This window comes from Microtus oregoni, unplaced genomic scaffold, assembly GCF_018167655.1.
Source record: "Microtus oregoni isolate MIOR12 unplaced genomic scaffold, Mior012 000028F_ref0000031, whole genome shotgun sequence".
Lineage (NCBI taxonomy): Eukaryota > Metazoa > Chordata > Mammalia > Rodentia > Cricetidae > Microtus > Microtus oregoni.
The window spans coordinates 315,803-338,262 of NW_024543087.1; the positions used below are offsets into that span (position 1 = coordinate 315,803).

Here is a 22,460-nt window from a genome sequence, read left to right on the forward strand (position 1 = left end):
TACATGCAATAGAGCTAAATTCTGGTGCTACTGCCAGTGCCCCCCCCCCAGTCTGCCCTAGCCATGCAACTATCAACCACATTCAAAGGGACTAGTTTGGTCCTATGCTTGTTACTTCCCAGCTGGAGTTGGTGAGCTTCTATAAGCTCAGGTAAACTGTTTCAGTGGGTGAACCCATCATGGTCTTGACCTCTTTGCTCATATTCTCATTACTTTCACTCTTCAACTGGACTTTGGGAGCTTAGTCCAGTGCTCCAATGTGGGTTGAGACTTTATTTTTAATAAGAAACAGGTTCTCATGACTCAAAAATCCAAAGATATAAAAGGCCACCTCACTTTTCCTATCTTTAGCCAACTATATTCCTCTTAAAGGCAGTCAATGGCAATGATTTCATAAGTCTCCTATAGGAAATGGCATGGCATGTACATCTAAAAGTAATGTGTGTGTGTGTGTGTGTGTGTGTGTGTGTGTCCATATGGTCCCCAGAACATCACTATTGAAAGTCAGACCTGTAGGATGTTAGGTCTAATAGGATATCTTTTGGTCATTCAAAGTATACCACCAAAAGAAATTGTGGAACCCAGTAATCTTCTTGGCTTATAGTAAGTACAAGTAATTCTCTCCAACACATGCCCTCCACTCTTACCAAAGATCTGAAATTTAAAGATCATACATGTGGAGATCCCAGGCATGAGCTCAATTTTCCTCTTATGTTTATAAATTACTGCAGATATTTCACTGTAGCAATGCAAAGCTGAACGGTACAGTGTTTTGTTTTGTTGTTTTTCACACATAGATTTCACCTAGTGTTTTGATTCTTCATTCTATCCGTTGGCCAGATTCTCCTCAGGGTGTTTCTCACACTTGTTACCATGTGCTATTCTTACCTTTCCTCCATTTTTGACTCACTTCCTAACTTATCTCTTTGGGTAGTTTTGGGGTTTCCAACTCATCTTTTATGTATTGTCATATCTTCTTAACAAAGAATTGAGTGTTTTATCCCCATCAGACACACTCTTTATTAGCCTTTCTTGCCTTCTTAACAAAGCTTGAGATACTTTGACTGAAATTCATGGCCCATCCTGATCTTCTCATTCCATATTTCTGCCCACTCATGATGTGCCCTTACCCTCTTCCCACTGAATTGAGTGAGCATTCTGCAAATCCTTGTTTAAATCTTTCCAAATCCTTTTTGCTCTGCACAGAACTGTTCAGAAGTTCCTTCTTCCATAGTCATTCTTTACTCAAGTTACAACCAAAAATGATCTGTCCCTTTCTGACCTAGGCATAGCATCAAGTGTTTACCCCTTTGCATAGATTACTTTGTTCCTATCTTATTTATCCTACTTGACTGAGGTCTATTGAGGTTCAGGTTGATGCTTTTTCATACACACTGGATTCCTTACTTAACCCAAAGCATTTTTTTAACATCCCATCCCTGTAACTTAATATAGAGGTGTTAGGTGAACAACCAACAGGTTTATGTCATATTGTATACATCTTTTTTAGAAAATGGCAAACTATTGCACTAATTTTTCTTTTTCTTTTAAAATATTTATTTATTTATTATGTATACAATATTCTGTCTGTGTGTATGTCTGCAGGCCAGAAGAGGGCACCAGACCTCATTACAGATGGTTGTGAGCCACCATGTGGTTGCTGGGAATTGAACTCAGAACCTTTGGAAGAGCAGGCAATGCTCTTAACCACTGAGCCATCTCTCTAGCCCCACTAATTTTTCTTGAACAAATATGTAGTTACCCCAGACAGGGACCAAATCATAGAGCAAATAAATGATTCCACCAAAGTTAAGATTAGCAAATTAATGAGTTTATTGAGCATACTTATAGAGCATTATTGAGAGTACACTTTAAAGAGTGAGGGTTGTCCCAAACAGCTATATCATCACAAAGTTTCATCTCATCATGAATGATGACCTCATGGAACTCCATAATTATATATATTTAGCATCTCCAAGACCATGTGCAAGTTGGAGCAAGAGAGAGTAATGGTTGAAATCCAAGAGGAGTGTCTTGTGACTGTGGATTCCTTCCTACAATGGAGTATCAATATCTCCAATAGCATCACTATTGAGCAATCTACTTCAAAATAATTATGAAATTACACCCAGTAGAAAAGTGTCATATTAAAAGTTAAGGAAAACCATAAAACTTACTTTCCCAAAAAGCTATAAACAGGGGAAAAGGAATGAAAAAAAGAGACCTGAACCATATCCACTCTGTTTTTCTTCCTCACTCATTTTTGTGTCTCTGTTTCTAGTTCAGGGTGCTAAATACAGACACTCAAGCAAAGCTCAACTGAATAAAACTAATAGGCTAGAAGTTCTTACTACACTAACGAGTTTCAGATGGACTAGCCTATCATATAGGCTGATCATTATGGCAGATGACCATGTAAACGGCCCATATATCCCTTCCATAGCACTTGTGAAATCCTCAGGACAGTTGTCACATCTCTGAATGCATCATAGTTACAACAATTCTAAAAATGTGGTCATTTGACAAGTATCATGACCATCACCTGGGAACCTGTTGTTGATGCTCAAGTCTCTCTTCAAACATGAATCATAAGCTCATGGGTGTTATGGGTGTACATATGAATCCAGAGAGCACCTCCTGAAATTTCTAGATTCTTTTGTGCCAGAATAATGAATCTGACCAGGAACATATAGATAATGATAGTAATAGATAGATAAAAGATAAAAAGATATTCCTGAGATCTATAGAAGAGGACTAATGATCTGGAAAAAGACAGACATTCAAAAGCACTGTACTATCTGAATTCTGATTATTCATAGGTTATTTGCATAGCACCAACTTTCCCCTGTGTAATATCATGAACTTTTCTTGTATTTGATCTTCTTGGTATGTGAGGCCAGGTGAAAAAGGATTTTTCTTCCAATTTAATGTATTTGTTACTTTTGATGCCTATCTCCAAATCTCTACTCTTCTTCTACAATTGGAATTATATATTCATGGATTAAAGTACCCTCCAGGTACTTATGATGTCAAGTTTAGAGGAATTGAACTAGAGTACCACACCTGGACTCCTCAATACATATGGCTCCAATGTAAAATTGACATTAGGGAGGACAATGTGTTCCTTCCAGAATGTTCTCAGTCACTAATGAAAAATATGATCACCTGACATGAATAGGAATTCATTTGACTTTTAATAATAATTAAACAAGATACAACATCCAGTCTTCTGCAAGAGTAATTGTCCTTACACAAATAATAATGATAACTAAGAGAAAAATCATTCAAGAGAAAAAGGAACTACTTACATTAGGGAATGAAGTAAATGCATTTTGTGAAACATTTCACTGATGTCAAAAGATGGGTGAAGTAGAAGTTTAAATTTTTTAAACCTACCTACTGATGCTAAATAGAGTATTTAACACTTATGTAAATCAGAATATATGCAACTCTTCAAAGACTCAAGAATAGCTATTGTTTTCACGTTTGATGAATTGTCAAATGGCCTCTGGTCATGACCACAGGGTACATGAAGATATACTGAAGTCACTATGTGTGCTTTAAGGTCTTTGAGATCATCAGTGCTACATGGACAGGACAAAAGACTGAATTAAAGATCATTGTGATTGACTTCATGTGTTTGCTTCATTCCCCAGTTCATATAATCTGGGCAAGTTTTCTCTGCCCAACTAAAACACCACAGAGATTTCTTGCTCCCCAGTTGATGGGGAAATAGAACTGGTTCTTTCCATTTTCTCACCAGGAAGGAATGGAATATATTTCCCCAGGTAGATTGCCACATGTCGGTGGAAAAAAAGCCGAAGGTGTTTCCGGAACCTCTCGCCAACAAAGGCATAGATGATTGGGTTGATACAGCAGTGGGTGTAGGCAATCACCTCAGTCACCTGCATGGCCAGGTCCAGGTGTTTGCTCTGTTGACAGCTGTTCTCCAAAAATGTGTTGTGAAAAGCATAGAGAAGAAGAACCAGGTTGTACGGGGTCCAAAAAATAAAAAAGACTATCATGACAACAAAAATAAGCCGGATGGCCTTGTGCTTTTTTTTATTGGGGCATCTCAGCAGAGTTTTAATGATTCCTGAGTAGCAGATAACCATAATGAGAAGAGGGAGAGCTAGACCAAAGATATTCATTCTCAAAGCATGGAAACGCTTCCAGCTGTCTTCTTCACCATCTGGGTAATGAGGACCGCAGAAATGTTCTCCATCGTTGCCTTGGGACTCATAGAAGATAAATTCAGGGAATGCGGCCAGCCCTGCCAGTCCCCAGGTGATGATGCTGGTGATGGTAGCAAAAGTCACAGTCCGGGTTCTCAGGGCAAACACAGCATGAACAATGGCCAGGTACCTATCAATTGTCAGCAGGATGATGAAAAAGATCTCACTGTACAAGGCAAGGTAATAAAACCCAGAGATCACTTTACACATGTGATGGCCAAAACCCCATTCATTCCACGTAACATAATGAATCCAGAATGGAACGGTGAAGAGAAAGAGCAGGTCAGAAATTGCCAAATTGAGCAGGTAGATATTAGCCATAATTTGGAGCTTCCTGTACTTTATGAGGATCAACACAACCACCATGTTGCCTAGGAGACCAATGATGAATACCAGGGAGTACAGTGGAGGTAGGAGCCATGACCCCAGCTCCTTGATGCTGACTTTTTCACAGGGTGTTGCCCAATCATAATCATAGGGTGTGGTCTCAAAGCTTTCAGCCATGTTCTCGGTTTTATTTATGTGGAATGCCATTCACTGGTCTCTGTAATAGAAAAAAAAAATAAAAAATAACTGTGTGAAACATACCAGTTGATTATTCAATTAAGAAACTCATGTTAAAACTTGTTTAGTATATATTTTAAAAGATATATCTGAAATGATCTGAGTAGGGATCAGGATGAGAAATTCTGCAGTTCTCAAAGTCATCATGATTCATGATAGAAAAGGAAACAGAAATGCTGTGGCTGGTGGCAAAGAATGGGAATATAATTTCTGAAAGTAATTGAAGAAGGAAATTCAAAGTTTTGAACTGAGGAATGAAAAGAATAATAATGATATGACCCATTGCTGCATGTAATTATTATTACTACTGAATATTTTAACACATTTAAAAATTTTTATTTTATATATTATGACTTTCAAAATCACTACCTTCATATTAATTGCAAAATGTTTATGGTATTACTAATGATAACCACTTTTCTTGGGTCTTTTGATTAACATGTCCAAAACACTTAATGGGGAAACTGATACTTACTGAAACAGTTATTATCTGAAATTTTCTAGTAAGTGATGGAGGAAGGTCATTGGTTAATTAAATAAAGAAACTGCTTGGCCTGATAGGTTAGAACATAGGTGGGTGGAATAAACAGAACAGAGTGCTGGGAGGAAGAGGAAGTGAGCTCAGAGACGCCATGCTCCCCTCTCCCGGGCAGATGCGATAGCTCTGCTCTCTGAGGCCCAGGATGGACATAGGCTAGAATCTTTCCCGGTAAGACTGATGCTACACAGATTATTAGAGATGGGTTGATCGGGATATGAGAATTAGCCTATAAGGGCTAGAGTTAATGGGCCAATCAGTGTTTAAAAGAATACGGTGTCCGTGTAATTATTTCGAGGCATAAGCTAGCAGGTGGCTGGGGTGCTGGGGACGCAGTCCCGCCGCTCCTACTACTACAAGTAAGGAAGTATAAAAGTTTGATAGAGTTTTAGTTTCTCTCCATTATACATAATATATATGTGATATATATTATATATGCAATCCTCTTGTCAGTAATTTAATGTAGTCATTTTAAGTTTAGCTATTCTTATTATGATTATTGAGCATTGAAATAAGTATAATTTAAGCAGCATTTTCCTCAGTGGCTGTCTTTTCTCTGGCTCCTGGTGGTATTAAGGTAAGCAATGATATTCCAAGAGCTTCTCTTTCACTAAAGAGATGGTGAGCTAGTGGGTATAGGAAGGGGATTGTCTAAAACATCTTATCCGTCGCCAGACGAAGGTTCTAGGGTGATATTCAAGGCAGTCATCAGTCTGACTATGGGACAAGGCCAGTTCAGGCACCCTCTCCTCCACTGTCCAGGGTCCTAGCAGAGGACATCCCCATGGATTCCTGGGAACCCCTCCAGAACCAAGCCTCTTGCCAACCCTAAAATGGCTCCCTTAATTAAGATATCTTCTTCCCCGTTCCAATATCCGCCCTTCCTCCATCTCAGCCATCCCAATCCCTCAAGCTCTCCCCTATCCTTTCCTTCTCCCTTCTCTCTCCCCTTCTCCTCTTTCCCCTATCCTCCCACACCCCCCCCATGCTCCCAACTTTTGCCTGGCAACCTTGTCTGCTTCCAATTTCCAGGAGGATCTATATATGTTTCTCTTTAGGTTCACTTTATTACTTAGCTTCTCTGGGATCACGAACTATAGGCTCAATGTCCTTTGTTTATGGCTAGAATCCACTAATGAGTGAGTACATACCATATTCATATTTTGGGTCTGAGTTATCTCACTCACGATAGTGTTTTCTGTTCCCATCCATTTGCATGCAAAATTCAAGATGTCATTGTTGTTTTGTTTTGTTTTGTTTTTCCGCTGAGTAGTATTCTAATGTGTAGATGTGCCACACTTTCTACAGAAACCGACATCAGAGCACAGGACTGAGCTCCCAAGGTCCAGTTGAAGAGCAGAAGGAGGGAGAATATGACCAAGGAAGTTAGGATCGTGAGAGGTTGTCCACTCACTGAAACAGTGTGCCTGAGCTAATGGGAGCTCACCAAAGCCAGCTGGACTGGGACTGAATGAGCATGGGATCAAACTCGACCCTCTGAATGTGGTTGACAATTGGGGCAGAGTGAGGTGCCAATGATAATGGCACTGGGATTTGTCTCTACTGCATGTACTGGCTTTTTGGGATCTTAGCCTATTTGGATGAGTAACTTCCTAAGCCTGGATGGAGGCAGGAAGTGGAAATTTTGAATGGTATTATTTACAAAGTAATAAAAAAATATTAAAAATAAAAAACAAAAAAAAACTAAAACAACTTATTTTTTTAGATCAGAAGCTGGAGGACCAGTGCTTGCCTTCCTACAGACTCCAGCAGAAAAGAAAAAAAAAAAGCAGACAAGCAGAAATCTCATGAATGACAATAAATCCATGCTGCATTTACTCACAAAGAGTCCCACTAACGTTTTCCTGGATAAGAGGAAGGGAAAAGTGTGAGGGCATGAGTAAGTTGGGATGGTCACCTAGCTTACTTCTCTAAGGATGGTTTGGACAGATTGTCTTCCAATAAACCTGCTTGCTAGGTGAATAGTGATTTGGCCCCAGATTTACTGATAACTGATGTGTCTCACACTGGGAGCCAAAAACTCTCACTGGGAAAGGCCTCTTCCTTATTTAGGTATTACCTGGAAGACTCAAAAAGAAGCTGCCACAAAATCAACTTGCTTTTTCATTTTTCCCTGTCCAATCATATTTGTGTCTGAAGTCTGAAAGAAAGGTTCTTTTAGTTGAGAGGTGACAATATCTGAACAAATAAGTTTTGGAGTATCTCCAGACACCAGGAACACAACGAGAAATTCCAGGGCCTACAAATTACAATCTTTTGAAGACACTGTTTAGTTTTTGGAACCCATGGTTTTGTCATATGTTCTTTTAAATTATTCTTTAGAGCAAACTATTATCTTAAATTAATTTATGTATTTTTTTTACTTTGCAAAGAAATGTTCTCATCTAAAATATATTCTCTCGTGCATTAATTTTTGTATTTTCTTAATTATTTATTGATTCCTTTCTGAATTGTTTTCTTTCCCTAATTTTAAGTTTTGAAGTAATGCTTTAAGAAATCTCCAAAGTAGACAGAATTATCTTTCAATAAAAGAATATATTTCATAACCATTAAAAACTGCTTTTCTATTAAAGTCACATTTTTAAATATTTGCATGTGGAAATGCTTATATTAAGATGAATTTTAAGTTTTTAATAATCCCAATTTATAATAAAAGTACAGGAAGAAAGTAATTTTAAATTGTGTGCCATATATCAATAATTTAGCACTATAATCAGCTATATTTATTTATAGACCCAGATATATGTTCTTTTGGTAGAATTTATAATTCATATTTAGGAATGATAACTTTGTATCTTAATTTACTTAAAAATAACTCCTGTTTCATTACTTTATTTTAAATTACATGAAAAGTACATTTAAAAACCTTTACATTTAAATGTATCTAGTTTAGCCGGGTAGTGGTGGCGCACGCCTTTAATCCCAGCACTCGGGAGGCAGAGGCAGGAGGATCTCTGCAAGTTCAAGGCCAGCCTGGTCTACAAGAGCTAGTTCCAGGACAGGCTCCAAAACTACAGAGAAACCCTGTCTCAAAAAAAAATTTATCTAGTTTATTTACTTTTAACAACTATTTTAGACTTTTCTTGTAAACAGAGTATGCAAATATAGCCAGTACTTTAACTTATTTCTTCACCAAAGGAGAACTCCAAAAGTTGATATACTTGACATATGGAAAATAATATATATTTTAAGTTAACTATCTAATAGGTAAATTCATTTAATCCAGACCGGCCTATTAGCCTAGGCAAAATATATGCTAATAATTTAAGGATATCTTTAGTTTTTTTCTTACCTGCAAATTTATTGGTCAAATGTATTTTTTATTTAAGTCACATGAATTATAAAGTGTTTGAGCTCATTTGCCAGTTTTAATTTATGTGCACGGCACTCACCTGCATCTGCCATGTGAACAACATGAAGTATAAACATGCCTCAGATGTAACAATAATGTGCACAAGCATATGAAAATTCACAAGATACATTATTCTTTTTCAAACAAACTTATGTGTTATCATTTTATATGTGTGTGTGCACTTTCATGACTTTATGTGTTCTGCATATGTACAGGAACCTGAGGAGGTCAGAAGAAGACATGAGATTCTCTGGAACTACTGTTACAGGTAGTGGTGACCTGCCACAGGGATGCTGGGAATCAAACCCAGGTCTTCTGCAAGAGCAACAAGCACTATTAAATGCTGAGCCATAACTCCAGTCCCATAAAATATGTTGCAACATCAAAGATTTTAAGGATTTTAATGGATTTATCATCGGTCAGTTCTTCTGACTGTTGATCTGATTATTTGCTCCATAGATCTAAGCAAGCCTTTAACTTTAATTGTGTTCTTCTAACGGTCTGGTTTTCAGCTGAAACAAAGTATAAATTGTATCTCACAAGTTGAGTTCACAATCTAAGCATAATTTTTAAATGCCTACTCTAAAATAATAATTAAAACATAGTACAGAAACTATATAAACCACTCACCTAGAGATCTACTTCATTATCAAATACTGTAGATTTCTTTTTTTTTCTTGTTTATGAGTTGCCTTCAGCTTTTCTGTGAGTGATTTTTATTTCTGTGATTTTTTTTGCATTTAATACACTTAATTTATTTTTTTAAATTTATTTATTTATTAAAGATTTCTGCCTCCTCCCCGTCACCGCCTCCCATTTCCCTCCCCCTCCCCCGATCAAGTCCCCCTCCCTCATCAGCTCGAAGAGCAATCAGGGTTCCCTGACCTGTGTAGATTTCAACATGATTGTTATATTTTTTAAAGATAAGTTTGTAATTTGTTTGTTTTCTTATGTAGTTCTGGAGACTGAATCCAAGACATTCAGTGTTAGGAAAATACCAAGACACAGAGATACATCCTTGATCCCATGTTAGGTTTCTACAGGACTGGCAACACAATAGGTTTCTTTGCACAGCATCTCTGTCCATACTGGCAGTATACTGTGCTGTGGCGTTGTAAAAGCTATGGAATCACTAAATGAACGAAATTTTTGGGTCCCTCACGATCCTATGAGACCACAGTTGCACATTCTGTCATCACCGATTAAAAAAAATCAATGTTCCAGCCATGACTACATAGTTTGTGGGTTTTTAAAAACTAGTTTAATTATTTGCTTATTTTATTGATATTTTGCTTGCATGTATGTCTGTGTGAGATTGACAGGTCCCCTGGAGCTGGAGTTACAGACAGTTGTGGACTGCTATATGGTTGCCAGGAATTGAACCCAGGTCCTCTGGAAAAGCAACGGTGCTCTTAAGTGCTGAGCCACCTCTCTAGCCCCAACTACATAGTTTGTTAAAGACCCTTGAAAACCATCCAATCCAAACAAAATTATCTTTCCTTTCCAAGGAAAGAATAACTCTTCCATCCCTCTTATTTCTTTTTTTAAATTTATTATGCATACAATGTTCTGTTAACATATATACACCAGAAGAGGCACCAGATCTCATTATAGATGATTGTGAGCCACTATGTGGTTGCCGGGAATTGAACTCAGGACCTCTGGAAGAGTAGCTAGTGCTCTTAACCTCTGAGCCATCTCTCCAGCCCCCCACTTATTTCTTAAAAACAAGATGTAAATCATCCATGTGGAAAGAATATTATATACCTAAAAAATTTTTAATATTTTTGTACTAGAGAAAGTAATGTTAAGGAGCTTTACACAAATTATTGAGCTCTGTGATCATTTAAAAAGTGTGATTAATAAAGGAACTTCTGAAGGCATTACCATCCCTGACTTCAAACTCTATTACAGAGCTATAGTAATGAAAACAGTGTGGTATTGGCATAAAAACAGAGAAGTCGACCAATGGAATCGTATAGAAGACCCGGATTTTAACCCACAAACCTATGAACACCTCATTTTCGATAAAGGAGCTAAAAGTATACAATGGAAGAAATAAAGCATCTTCAACAAATGGTGCTGGCACAACTGGATGTCAACCTGTAGAAGAATGAAAATAGACCCATATCTATCACCATGCACAAAACTCAAGTCCAAATGGATCAAAGACCTCAATATCAATCTGAACACACTGAACCTGATAGAAGAGAAAGTGGGAAGTACCCTACAACATATGGGCACAGGCGATCGCTTCCTAGGTATAACCCCAGCAGCACAGACATTAAGGGCAACATTGAATAAATGGGACCTACTAAAACTGAGAAGCTTCTGTAAAGCAAAGGACACTGTCACTAAGACAAAAAGGCAACCCACTGACTGGGAGAAGATCTTCACCAACCCCGCAACAGACAAAGGTCTGATCTCCAAAATATATAGAGAACTCAAGAAACTAGACTTTACAATGCTAATTAACCCAATTAAAAAATGGGGCACTGATCTGAACAGAGAATTCTCAACAGAAGAAGTTCAAATGGCCAAAAGACACTTAAGGTCATGCTCAACCTCCTTAGCGATCAGGGAAATGCAAATCAAAACAACTTTGAGATATCATCTTACACCTGTCAGAATGACTAAAATCAAAAACACCAATGATAGCCTTTGCTGGAGAGGTTGTGGAGGAAGGGGTACCCTCATCCATTGCTAGTGGGAATGCAAACTTGTGCAACCACTTTGGAAATCAGTGTGGCGGTTTCTCAGGAAATTCAGGATCAAGCTTCCCCTGGACCCAGCAATGCCACTCTTGGGAATATACCCAAGAGATGCCCGATCATATGACAAGGGCATTTGTTCAACTATGTTCATAGCAGCATTATTTGTAATAGCCAGAACCTGGAAACAACCTAGATGTCCTTCAATGGAAGAATAGATGAAGAAACTGTGGAATATATACACATTAGAGTACTACTCAGCGGTAAAAAACAGTGACTTCTCGAATTTTGCATGCAAATGGATGGAAATAGAAAACACTATCCTGAGTGGGGTATCCCAGACCCAAAAAGATGAACATGGGATGTACTCACTCATAATTGGTTTCTAGCCATAAATAAGGGTCACGGAGTCTACAATAGGTGAATCTAAAGAAGATAAGTAAGAAGGGGAACCCAAAGAAAAACATATAGCTATCCTCCTGGTTAGGGGAAGTAGACAAGGTTGCCGGGCAAAAAATTGGGATCTTGGGGGTGGGATGGGAGGGGGGTAAGGGGAGATGGGGAGAGAAAAGTGAGAAGGGGAGGATGGGGGGAATTTGGGGAAACGGGATGATTGGGATAAAGGAAGGTTGGATAGGGAAGCAGGGAAGCACATATCTTAATTAAGGGAGCCATCTTAGGGTTGGCAAAAGACTTGGACCTAGAGGGGCTCCCAGGTGCCCAGGGCGATGTCCCCAGTTAGTTCCTGGGGCAGCTGAGGATAGGGAACCTGAAATGACCCTATCCTATAGCCATACTGATGAATATCTTGCATATCACCATAGAACCTTCATCTGGCAATGGATGGAGGTAGAGACAGAGACCCACACTGGAGCACTGGACTGAGCTCCCAAGGTCCCAATGAGGAGAAGAAGGAGGGAGAACATGAGCAAAGAAGTCAGGACCACAAGGGGTGCACCCACCCACGGAGACAGTGGGGCTGATCTATTGGGAGCTCACCAAGGCCAGCTGGACTGTGACTCAAAAAGCATGGGATAAAACTGGACTCTCTGAATATGGCGGACAATGAGGGCTGCTGAGAAGCCAAGGACAATGGCACTTGGTTTTGATCCTACTTCCTGTTCTGGCTTTGTGGGAGCCTAGCCAGTTTGGATGTTCACCTTCCTAGACCAGGATGGAGGGGGAAGGACTTTGGACTTTCCACAGGGCAGGGAACCCTGACTGCTCTCCAGACTGGAGAGGGAGGGGGAAAGGAGTGGGGGGAGGGGAAGAAGGGTGGGAGGAGGGGGAGGGAAATGGGAGGCTGGGAGGAGGCGGAAATATTTTTTTTCAATAAAAAAATAATTTAAAAAAGTGTGATTAGAGATAAAATTTTGCTCCCATACAGATAGATGTTTGTATCTATCTACAAACATGCTGCATGTCATATTAAAAATTAGAATCATAAGAACTATAGGCAATAGTGAGTTTCCTCATTTTTCTGGAAATTAAAGTTAGTAAGGGTCAAGAATTTTTGTTCAGTGTTGGGAATGGAATTCAGGGCATAGAACATGATAAGAACTCTACCACTGAGCTATATCCTTAGCCAAGATGAAGAATTATAGTTCATATTTCTAACTAAAACTTCAAAAAAAGTAATGGAAACAGGTTTGTACGTGGGTCAGGAAGATAAGTTACATTGTGGGTAAGGTAAATGGTGCAGTGTGAGGGTGTGGGGAGGGAATGGGAAAGCGAGAAAAGAGACAAGACGAAGGCACCTGCCAAGGACTTTTACCAACCTCATTCCTTAAGGATTAAAGTTGGCCATTGTCTTTTAATAGCAGGGGTTTCTAATATAGCTGATAGCTTTAATACAGACTGATGTTATTTGGGTGAACAAGATGGTCATGAAGAATATATTCTTATAGGGAAAAGATATCTGTGCTGCCAAAATAATGTCATCAGTATGACCAAACATTGCCAGTATATTTTGCTTTCTAAGCCCAAGTGTTTCTAGTAAGCATACTAAGAAGCACTCTATGTGCCACGCACATTATAATTGGCAGCACAATTATATTGCCTTGCAATTATATTGCACAAGATATTGTTTTCTGTTACTTAGATTCAACATGCTGATCTCTTATGGTTTAAAATGATTTAAAATATAATTTTTAGTGGTGTCAACATAGTGAGTAAATATTCATGATTAATTAATCATAATCTTTTTTTGTTTGTTTTTGTTTTTTTCAAGATAGTGTTTCTGTAGCTTTGGAGCCTCTCCTGGAACTAGCTGAAAGAAGTTGTTCCCAATTTGCCCTTTTATAAACAATACAGCAACAAACATCTCTGTCTGTTTTAAAACTTATTTCCCTAAGCTATATACCCAAGGCACATTTTCAAACTCTAATATTAGTGTCTCCAAAACTCTTGATGCATTTTGCCAAATTGCTTCCAGGAAACATGACAATTATAAATTCATAGCAGTGTAGATGGTGGTTCCAGTTTTAAAAAGCATCTACTAATATGGAAAAGAACTAAAATAAATTACTGCGCCAACCAAGTGGATATAGAGTTGTCTTATTGTTGTAATTACCATCTCATTAATTACTGAAGGATTTTTAAACTGTAATTATTAATAACTATATTTCCTTTCCTGTGCATTGACCGTTCTTAGTATATTCTACTGAGTATATTTTCTCCTTTCTCATTGAGTCATAGAGTGCCCACATTTCTTATGCCAGGAGAAATTACTCAGTGGCAGGTTTCAGTGTAACCATTATCTTCTGAAAGGGGTAAAATGATCCGCTAGCCCAGTGGTTCTCAACCTTGCTAATGCTGTCATCCTTTAATACAGTCCCTCATGTTGAGACCCGAACCATAGATTATTTTGTTGCTACTTCATAACTGTAATTTTCTACTGTTATGAATATAAATATCTTTAAATATCTACAAATACTGTTGTAATATAAATATCTGATATGCAGGATGTCTGATACACAATTCTCAAAGGGGTTGTGACCCACAGGTTGAGAACCACTACTCTAGTCCCAATCTACTTGTGTACTGAAAGTCATTACCCTCTCTCAAAGCACCCACCAAAGCCATTTAACTTCTAACCTCAGCCAAATTAGGGTTTTTCAGAAGATTAAATGAGATTGTTTTTGTCTCTACCCTCTTACAAAGATCTACAAACAACAGCCAGCTAACCTGATCCACACAGCAAGAAGACATTGAGGCAATCATCAACCAATCCATCTAGCAGCCTGACTTAGAGTGAATTTTCAATGAAAACTTTAACTATGAATTTAAATACAAAATTACTTTCTATACACACAAATACATGAATATATTACATGCTAATATACACACATGCACACAATAGATTACATTTTTATGATGATCTTACAAGTCAGTATCGATAAACACTAACTACTAGGTGTAGCAGTTTGGGAATGAGGCCATTCTCCATGGTTTATAATTTATAAGAAGTACAGGCTGGTAACAAATAATGTAGCATGAGTGGTCATAAAGTTCATGTTCTGATGAACACAACGGATAATGGTGTCATATATAGGTGGGAGGTTGAAGGATAGGAAAGGGGAAGCAAGAAGAAAATGGAAATATATTACAAAATCTTTTTTCACTCTACCTCACGTTACCTTTAAATCACTTTACACCACCCTCTTGGAAGCAAGAGGGCTTCTGGAACCCATTTCTTTTACCTACCTGGACTAATATATCCGTTTTTCCTTCTAGAGCTCTGACAACCTACATGAAAACATCTTCTAATGAAACGGTTATCGAATTTCAGTATTTCTCGTCCAGAAGAGAACAAAGAGCAGAAATGATACCTGATGATTTTCTGCTAAGCCTTTTATGAGTCCAGTAGTAGCTTAGGTCTCACTGATGATAAGACGGAGATAACGTTCGATCACATACACGAGTCAGGTAGTAAATAACACAGCTTCCTGTTTTAAGCAGGCTAGCTTCTCAGGTTTTGCAAGTTTTCAGAAAGATATCAACTTGTTACAGTTCTTCCTTTTTGTTATTTACTGAGCATACTCAGTTCTCAGTTGAGTTATCTGGGGATGGATATTGCTGACATTCAGCAGCTATCTTGCAGGCTCTTTACCCATTTGGCATTGCTCATTTTTGATGTGAGGTGGGGGTGACAACTTCTCATTAATTATTGCGTTGACCCATGGTCAGGCTGGCAGAAAAATGATATGGGAATTTCCCCTTAAGGAAAAGATGAGAACAGCAAATTTGCCCAACTGAAGATGATGAGGACAAAAACATCAGCAAAGGTTTTGACAATTCATGAAGACATGAGCTTACATTTCAGCTGTGGTTGCATAGTTGCATGACCTCAGGACAATCACTGAGTCAGCCTTGCTGGACCCTAGTTTTCTCCTCTATAATTGCAACAGATATTTCTTTCCTAAAACTGCCATGAAGTCAATTAAGAAAAACTTAGTAGTTTCTATGTAAAGTGCAGAGTTCAAGCAATGTAAAGTTTAGGTTGAATTCCACTCTGACATAGCTTCCCAGGGCTGGGAATATATCTTCCCTATGTTTTGACATCCCCAGCGACCTAGTGAGATGCTGGACACCAGACACACTCATCTAATATTGATGGAAATAGTTCCAACTGTATGTTACAATCTCTGATACTTACTAATTGGACAGGTCAATGATTCACCAAGGGATTATTAGATATGCATAAGGGGAGGGGAAAGAAAGAGGAAGAAAGATACTAAAAATAAGAGAACTTAATTTTTACTATAAGGTACCTAGTGAGTTGTTGGGTGTTTTAGACTTTTCTTATCTGTGTGATAGAATACCTGACAGAAACCTCTTAAGAAATGAAGGATTTCTTCTGTCTCATAGTGGAGAAGTCACAGCAGAATTTACATTACCAATCAGGAGACAAAGCTGCAGCTGGAGCTAGAGGGAGATATGACCTTCCAGATCTACCCCTAGCCATCCACAGGTGCCACCTAGTCCCCAAAGTCCCACAACCTCCTAAAGCAGCATCACTAGCTAAAGACCAAGTGCTCGGAGAAATAAGCCTGTGAGTGACATTTTAAATTCAAACCATAACTCAGGGACCAACATCTAATAAAATACCAAGAGATACAAGTAGTATTAAATAATAGCTAGACAGATATTTAACTATCTGTGATAGTTTCTTTTAACATAAACTTTTCAGAAACTAGAATCACTGAGTAGGGTGCATCAGTTGAAAAAAGTGTTCTTATTTCCTTAATTGATGTGGGAAGACCAACCCGAAGTGTGCTGAAACCTCCCGGTAGCAGCTCAGATATGTTAAAAGAGCATGGAAGAAGCCATATCATTTGCCTTTGTTTTTTTTGTTTTGTTTTGTTTTTGGTTTTTTTGTTTGTTTGTTTGTTTTTTGTTTTTTTTTTGTTTGTTTTTTGGCTTTCCTTTCTTTCTGCTGAAGTAATTTACCCTGCTGCTGCTGCTCATATCAGGACCAGTTTTCCCAGGCTTTCCTCATGGACTAAGAGCCAGTGGCTCTCCAGGACCCTTCCAGGTTTTGGTGCCAGAGTGAGACTTGTGGACTGAGCAGCTAACAGGTTGATAAGTCTCCAGCACTGAGACAGCACCGTTGAACTACTCTAACAGCTGCAGATTCTTTCACTGATATTAGAATCAGCATACCTAGGCTTCCATTCTTGACTAAGGACCGGCAACTCTCCAGGACCTGCTTATAGCCTCATGGACTGAGAAACTACAAGGTTCAAAGCACTCACAGTTGAGACAACTGATACTATTTTAACATAAACTGATTCAATCCTAAGGGTTTGCATCTCTAGAGAACCCTGACTAATAATACACTGTTGTCATCTGTAGTGTATTTGATACAGCTTATTCACACTGGCTAAATGACTTTCCCTTTGTGCCTACTTCAATGTAAAACACAATTCTTATCTCTAAGGGACTTGTCTATAATTTATTCTGCAGACAAATATGATTGACCGTGGCCCAAGTTCATGGGTTCAGGTCTTCATAAATAGCGTGTTTCAGAGAGCAAATGATTTAATGAGGCTTTTATAGTTAGAGAAAAAATTAAGTCACAAGTGGAGGCTCTTTTGAAATATTTTGGGGGGAATGTCACAGAAACAGCTTAGAGTAAAGTAGGGAAAACTCTGCTATAAGGTCTCAGGTGCTTACAGGCTGGTGGATCTAGTGATCTGTGAATAAAGTCCAAAATGTTTCTCACTCGATAGTCACAAGAATATTATGTCAGACACAGAGATGGGCAATTAATTAATATTAAGGGGTGTAGCGGCGTAAACGAATGCAGACAGATTGTAAAAATATATATAGTTTTAATGTAGAAATAGACTTACAGAACCACCGTTCCCGCGGAGACCAGGAAAGCAGAAGAGACAGCTCGGAGTATGCTCGCCAAATTTATAGGCAGACATTAGCCCGAGGCGAACACGCCCCTTAAGGGGTGGGACTTATCCCTACAAAGGGGACTAAAGATGAGTCAAGGTGATATGACTCTAGATCTGGAACATTCTAACTCTCTACAAATATGAAATTCTAACCAATCAGTCTTGTAGATAAAACCTTTAATGTAAGTATGGCTTCTTTTCTGGGAACTTCAGTTTATAGCAATAAGAGCTTATACTTACTACTGGATGACTGGATTCAGAACCCATCGTGTGTGTGTGTGTGTGTGTGTGTGTGTGTGTGAGTGTGTGTGTGTACGCACACATGGTGTAGGGGGTGATTATGCACATGCTTGTGTATGTGTATGAAGGGCAGAGACTGATGCCGTGTGTCTTCTTTAATTGATCTCCACCTCACTTTTTCTGACAGGGATTTTTTCTGGATCTGGAGTTCACATGTTTGACTAGACTGACAAGGGATCTGTCTATTTCTAGCTTCTCAATGCTGGGGTTATAGGTTTATGCCACCACACTTACCTTTTTATGTTGGTGACGAAGATCCAAACTCAGGTCTTTGCATTTACATGACAAACTCTTTCCCAGCTGAGCCATCTCACCAGCTGCTGTGGGAACTCCTACATTCAATAGCCCTTAAGATACTGGCCCACTTTGGGTGTGGTCTCATGTACTATCATGTCTTATCATCATGTACTATATGTCTTATCATCATGCAGATGCTAAGTGTGCATGGACCTCTTGGCTGCTGGATTCAGTTCCAGGTCCCAGAACACGGAGAGGACTATGGATTGCTACTCTTTTGTGAGTTTATCCCCCAAGTAAATAAAACTTTGTTGTACTCCATTCTGGGATATTGTGGAACTCTTTTGTATGTCAATATCCAGCCTCTCAATCTCTCACTCCACCACTCAATAATGGCATGAACTCAGAACTATGAAACCTCTTTGTTAGAATGAAATGTATGTTTTGTACCCATGATTCATATTTCTCATTATTCATGAGAAATAAATGAGTTGGGACTATATGCTAACCTGTGTGTATCAAGTGACTCATGCTATATGTTAAATACTAGTATAGTGTACTTACTATGTTCCAAATGAACATATGGAACACCAAATGCAAGTTCTGAGGAATTCAGAAAACATGCCCATCTGGGCCAATAGAATGGAAAGTTTTCGCAACAAAGCAAGGGCCTCTAACATACATAGAACTTCATGTAGTAGAAGGAGGCAAAGTTTCCAGGAGAGGGTTAATTGATTTCCCAGTCAGGAGCTAATAGGGTTTATCCTTGTATGAGGTAGTCATGCAAATTACATTAGGGAGCAAATAAACATGGGTCCTGGTACAGGTACTCAAAAGTCAAACACAAATGTATTCATATGTCTGTCTGTCTATGCATCATTAATCCAACCACTCATTTGTAAGATGTATATTCAGAAGCTCTATCTAGCCAACAAATTCAGAACCACCAGAAGGTCTGTTCCATGGCAGATGGAATTATGTGTTCCAACAGTTACTACTTCACTCCTCATACTTCAGGGGAGTTTTTATCTCTAGATTCAGTGAGACATAAACACATGGTTGATGATATCTCAAGATAGCCCTGCTAGAAGTAGAAGGCCTTGAGATGGAGTACAGAGAGATAAAATTGAACATCGACCTTAACTGGATTATAAAGAGCTAAAGCAAGTGCAATACTTTTTATAGTGACTGGAAAGCTACTTGTTTGGTTATATCACCCTAGTCCCAGGCATCCATCTACCCAAAGAGTCTGGAACGTTTGAGTGGAAGTTCCATCACAAGCCCCCTCCCCTGGGAGTTGCCTCAGTCCAGACTCCACCTCTGAGAAAACCCACCAGAGGATGACCGCTCCCCAGAGATGCTCAACACCACTCCCATAGGGTATTTAAATTATATCCCAGAGAACAAACACGTGGTTTTCCAGTCTTTCTTTCCCGGCTCCTCTCTTGGGGGCTGAAGGGCCACCCAGAAGCATTGGTATCCAGTAAACCTGTTTTTTTTTTTCTAATTTGGTTTGATTTGGTCTGATTTGGATTAATGTATCAGTGGAGAGGCTTATCGGGTTGCAGAAACTTTTTACTACTACAGGTTTTGAGTAACATAATTTTCATGTTACCTTAGTCACTTGATACACACAGGTTGGACTATAGTCCCAACTCATTTATTTCTCATGAATAGTGAGAAATATGAATTATGGCTGCAAAGCACACAGGTATCATTCTAACAAAGAGAGCTGAGGCACAAAGAGGTTTCATAGTTCTGAGCTCATGCCATTCTTGAGTGGTAAACTTGCTGGGGAGATGACTCAGCTGGCATCTTATCTAGATCTGCGTAGAGAATTTTCAAAGCATTTCTACAGATGTTTTATGACTACAAAACCATACCAACTTTTGTCATACTGGGGTTATTATCTGCCCATGGGTGCCTCCATGGACCACACTATAGTGCACACAAACATTTCTTCCTAGAACTACACAGAACACCAAAAGGAGAAGCAAGGTCTGGTAATCTAACTGCAAGTAAGGGAACCCACTATCATACATGGCTAAATAGTGAGGACAAAACTCAGACTGCTTTCTCACCGTTGATATGACAAGATGCTACAGGCTTAAGACTAGTCAAACTAGACATGTGTGTTCACCGAAGCCTCACCGAAGCCTCACCGAAGCCACCAGCATGAGATACTCAGTGCAGTGGAAATTGGAGTTAAAACAAAGCACAAGGCAGAGACTTAACAAGAAACTCCAGCTACCAAATGACCACTCTGCGGAGAAGAAGCTAAGAAAGTGAAATCATCAAACTGTAGTATCTCCTAGGAAGTTGTGGAGATTTTAGAAATATTGGGAGATTTTGGTAGAAACACTACTGAACAAGATTTTTGAAAGGTAATTTTAAAAACTGTTTTAAAAAGTGCCGTCACTTAGATTTCTAGACCCTGTAGAAATGGTGTCCTTTCTTAGCTTCCTTTCATCCTTCTTTGAATTTTTTTTTTGTGATTTCTTTCAAACTGGGTCTCATTACAAATGCTAGGCTATCCTTGAGTTCCTGATCCTCTTTTATTTTTATTTAAAATTTTTGTTTTATAAATAAAAGTAAAGGAAGAATGGCATCAGCAGTAACCCAGGAGTAGACCTACTGCCCATATGTCAATATAAACAAGGAAAATTCAAATAAAACTCGGTCATTAAGCACAGTAAAGGCAATAGTTGACCATCAGCTGAAAGATTAAGTCTCTGAAAAAGTGGAAGTTGGGTTAGTTTGTATGAGGATAAGCATCCACACATGGTTCTTGATGAAAATGTGTCAAAGCTGGAGCCAGAATGTAATTCTGAGTAGTAGGTCATAGCCCTGGGAGATCTTGCATCAGTCTCACAAATGACAAGAAGTCTCTGCAGCTTTGAGAATGTAGCTTCTCCAATGATTAAGCCAAGAATCCATTCTCATGTTTACTCATTTAAGAAACAAGCATTACCTTCAAAGCCGGCACCAGATCAAATAGTTTGTCCTCCATACAAGAACCACAATATTGTCTAAGATGGTCTTTCTTAAAGTGTATACCATAGACCCATAAAATTTAGAGGAGATTTGTTTATATACTGTTGAGGGGGATTAAGCTTGTGGAGATACATAATGCACCAAAGTTCCTAAGGAGGCTTGTAGTAATAAACCTGTTTAAAAGTTGGAGGGAAAATACATTCACCTCAAATAGCTTCTAACACCCCTCAAGGCCAGGCTCCCTAGGAGCCCCCGAGAGGTAATGCTTTGATAATTAGTTGGATGGTTCCCATAGCCCATACAAAGTGCTTTGGTCTTATAACTTCACTTGGTTAGAAATCTCCCTAGAAGTTCCTGGGTTAATAGCAATGATCTTGCTGACTCTATAAAGATGAGGAAAATATCATGGAAAAAAAAAAGAGCTGGCTCTTTTTTCTGTGTTGTTTTATTATAGTCAGGTGGTGTCTGCCATCCTTCAGCTAAAGATAGCTTCAAAACCAAAGGGAAGTAGAACCCAACATTTTTCGAAACTGAGAGTGGTTTGTACTCTCTATGCTCTTTCTAAACTGGGCAAAGTATTTGGGGACACTTACTTTGGAGTTGTATGTTTAAGCTTAGATCACAGGGAAAACTGAGGCAACTGGGAAGTCCTGAACAAAATCTTTATACTCTCCAACCTCCCAATTGACTGTGTCACTTTACACTGGAGAATAAAAATATCCCAAATCACAACACCATAAAAGTCAGATTACCTTTCTAGGAGAGTATAAAAAGAAAGCAAACCTTTACTGTGGCTCTAGTGGTGTATACATGTAACTCCAGCAGTCACGATGGGTTTGCGGCTAACCTAGGCTATATTGAGACCCTTTCTCTAAACACCCTTCAGAACTCTGAAAAAGCCAGAACTTTCTTGCAGGAGAACCCAGTTCAAGCTGTAAACTTGAGCATGTGAAAGGAAATAATTGCTAAGGCAGCAGAAAAAGAAATAGAGGAGAGAGAAGTACAGTGTTTCTTTTGATTACATCTGTTTTCTGTCACACAGCCCCACAGTGGAGTGTCTTGTTCTACTTGAGACAGAAATGTTAAACTCCAGTCAAGATT

General features: G+C 38.8%; 1 protein-coding gene across 1 annotated transcript; it reads right to left on the reverse strand.

Moving 5' to 3' along the window:
* Positions 1 to 3,689: 3,689 nt before the first annotated feature.
* LOC121464505 (probable C-C chemokine receptor type 3) lies at positions 3,690 to 4,769 on the reverse strand. The gene has a single exon (XM_041677537.1). The coding sequence runs from the start codon at positions 4,767 to 4,769 to the stop codon at positions 3,690 to 3,692; it is 1,080 nt and encodes a 359-aa protein (XP_041533471.1).
* Between the last annotated feature and the right edge of the window lie 17,691 nt (positions 4,770 to 22,460).

What these genes read in the sequence shown, in the direction of transcription:
- LOC121464505 (XM_041677537.1), bottom strand. Translation starts at nt 4,769, where the DNA reads ATGGCATTCCACATAAATAAAACCGAGAACATGGCTGAAAGCTTTGAG.